Here is a 2,331-nt window from a genome sequence, read left to right as displayed (position 1 = left end):
TCCTCCTTCAGCTGGATGGCTTTTTCTGGGGACTTGGGGATGTCACCCTCCTTGGGCTGGATGGTTTCTTCTGGGGACTTGGGGCTGTCATCCTCCTTGGACTGGATGGGCTTCATTGAGGACTTGGGAATATTGCCCAGCTTGGACTGGATGGGTTTTGCTGAGGACTTGGGGATGTCACCCTCTTTGGGTTTGATGACTTCTGAGGACTTGGGGAGGTCGTCTTTCTTGGATTGGTTGGTTTCTTCCGGGGACTTGCAGGTGTCACCCTCCGTGGGCTGGATGGTTTCTTCTGGGTACTTGGGGATGTCACCCTGCTTGGGATGGCTGGTGTTTGCCGAGGACTTCGGTAGGTCATCACCCTCCTGTGGAGCACCAGACTCCTCTGTGGGCGTGTGGAACGTGTGGCTGACCATGGGGAGAAAGGCCTTCTCTTTGGCCTGGACTGTGTCCGAGAACTCTAGGGCCAGGAGAGGCACATTGCTGGACAGGACTTGTAATGAACTTTCTGTACCAAATAACATAAAATAAATCAAATAGAAAAGCAAAAGAAGAACCAAATAAATTCTCTTCATATTCCAAGGAAGACTGATGTCACTCTTAGAGACCACGAATGAAGTCTGATGAATGGTGTACTAATCTGAATAACTCGTTCAACAGAAGGACAAACAGCATATAGTTACATGTATCTTCTGTACGCATGTTCTTAAACCACAACTTTCCCTTCCTGGTTCAACACCCTGCCCACTCCCTAACTGCATAGGTCTCTAAGGCAACCCTCTTTGCTCCCGTACTTACCATCAGCATCACCTTCATTTGTTTCTTCCTGAGTGCCCAGCCTCATTTCTGGTTTTCCAGGGGCTCCAGCTTTAACACTTTCCATTACTAGTTCCTTGTCTACATCCATTCCTGATCCTTCATAGATGCCTCATAATAAAGGCCGTACCCTCCAACTTTTTGCAAGCTATCCATCCTAACATCAAAATGTGAGTAAAACTTATATTTGGGTAGCACGTTACAGTTGGTTTTCCTTCTCTGTATTCACAACAGTGATGTTTGAGAGCTTCAAGGTGGCTGCCCTGTGCTGAGGCCGGGACTATGCATTCACTGGCATCATTTCCTATAACACAACAAACCACTGAGGTCAGAGCCATTATGATGAGCAGTTTACACATGAGAAGCTATGAGGCTCACTTAAGGTTGCAAAGCTAGGGTAGGGGCAGGTTCCACAGCTCACGCTCTGCACTGTGAGGCAGTGCTGGACTGTTCGCCACAAGTCCCGTCCAGCCTGGGTTCTGAAAACGAGTCCTGTCCAGCCTGGGTTCTGTGAATCAGCCTCTTTTCATCTCCCTCCAGGATCCCGCAGCTCCAGCTTTCTCTTTATGACTCACCCATTGTGACCAGCTCCTAAGTATCTCCTCGAAACCATGTTAGCCTCCTCTGCAAAGTGTCCCACGATGTCAAATGTTTAGCTCCTGCCAGACGGTCTCTTTCCCCACCTCCCCCACCTCCCAGGCCCGCCAGCCTAGCCTGTGCCCTCTCCCGTGCAGGCACATCCAAGTACACGGCTCGTCCAGCCTTTACGTGCAGGAGAACAACCTCTTTGTGAATAATCTGGGTTCCATAAGCCACATCTACCCCATCCTGTGCAATGGGAAGCCCAACACCTGTCCCCCAGGGAGACTTATTTTATGAGTTCAGGACCACTGGCGCATTTTCCACCCTCACTCTGCATAACACATCTAGTCCAAGGCAGGAAGAATCAGTGTGGAATTTTGCCTTCTCTACATACACTTTGAACATATCCTCATGTTTCAGTTTCACCCCAACAATATAAGTGTCAAAAGTGGTCAGGTGTGGTGGCTCACACCTGTAATCTCAGTACTTTGAGAGGCCAAGGTGGGAGGATTTCTTGAGCCCAGGAGTTCAAGATCAGCATGGTCAACATAGCAAGACCCCATCTCTACAAAACATACAAAACCTAGCCAGGCATGGTGGCACACTCCTGTCCCAGCTACTCGGGAAGCTGAGGTGGGAGGCTTGCTTGAGCCACTGAGTTCAAGGTTGCAGTGAGCTGTGATCACTACATTGTACTCCAGCCTGGGCAATAGAGCAAGGCCCCATCTCTAAAAACTAAAAATAAAAGCGTTGAAATCTAAATGATAAGACCTCCACATTGTCAATAGAAACCTCGAAACATCTAATGGCGATGGTTCAATTATCTGGATTTTTATACCAAAACACGTTTTACTAAGGGATAGAGAGACTATTAGCCGTAGCAAATCCATAGTTCCTTTTTTTTTTTTTTCCTTTGAGACAGTCTTGCCCTGT

The 2,331-nt window shown here is 48.2% G+C and overlaps 1 protein-coding gene across 1 annotated transcript in view; it reads right to left on the bottom strand.

Annotated features, from left to right (window-relative positions):
* The window catches only part of TXNDC2 (thioredoxin domain containing 2), a 2,809-nt gene extending 841 nt beyond the window's left edge, over positions 1-1,968 (bottom strand). Inside the window, 3 exon segments of the mRNA XM_026455999.1 lie at positions 1-5; positions 8-508; positions 799-1,968. The exon segment at positions 1-5 is cut by the window's left edge and continues 841 nt beyond it. Coding sequence (XP_026311784.1) covers positions 1-5; positions 8-508; positions 799-907 — 615 coding nt within the window. The 5' untranslated portion in view covers positions 908-1,968.
* Positions 1,969-2,331: the final 363 nt, after the last annotated feature.

Source organism: Piliocolobus tephrosceles, chromosome 18 (genome assembly GCF_002776525.5).
Source record: "Piliocolobus tephrosceles isolate RC106 chromosome 18, ASM277652v3, whole genome shotgun sequence".
NCBI lineage: Eukaryota > Metazoa > Chordata > Mammalia > Primates > Cercopithecidae > Piliocolobus > Piliocolobus tephrosceles.
This window is presented reverse-complemented; position numbering and strand designations above follow the sequence as displayed.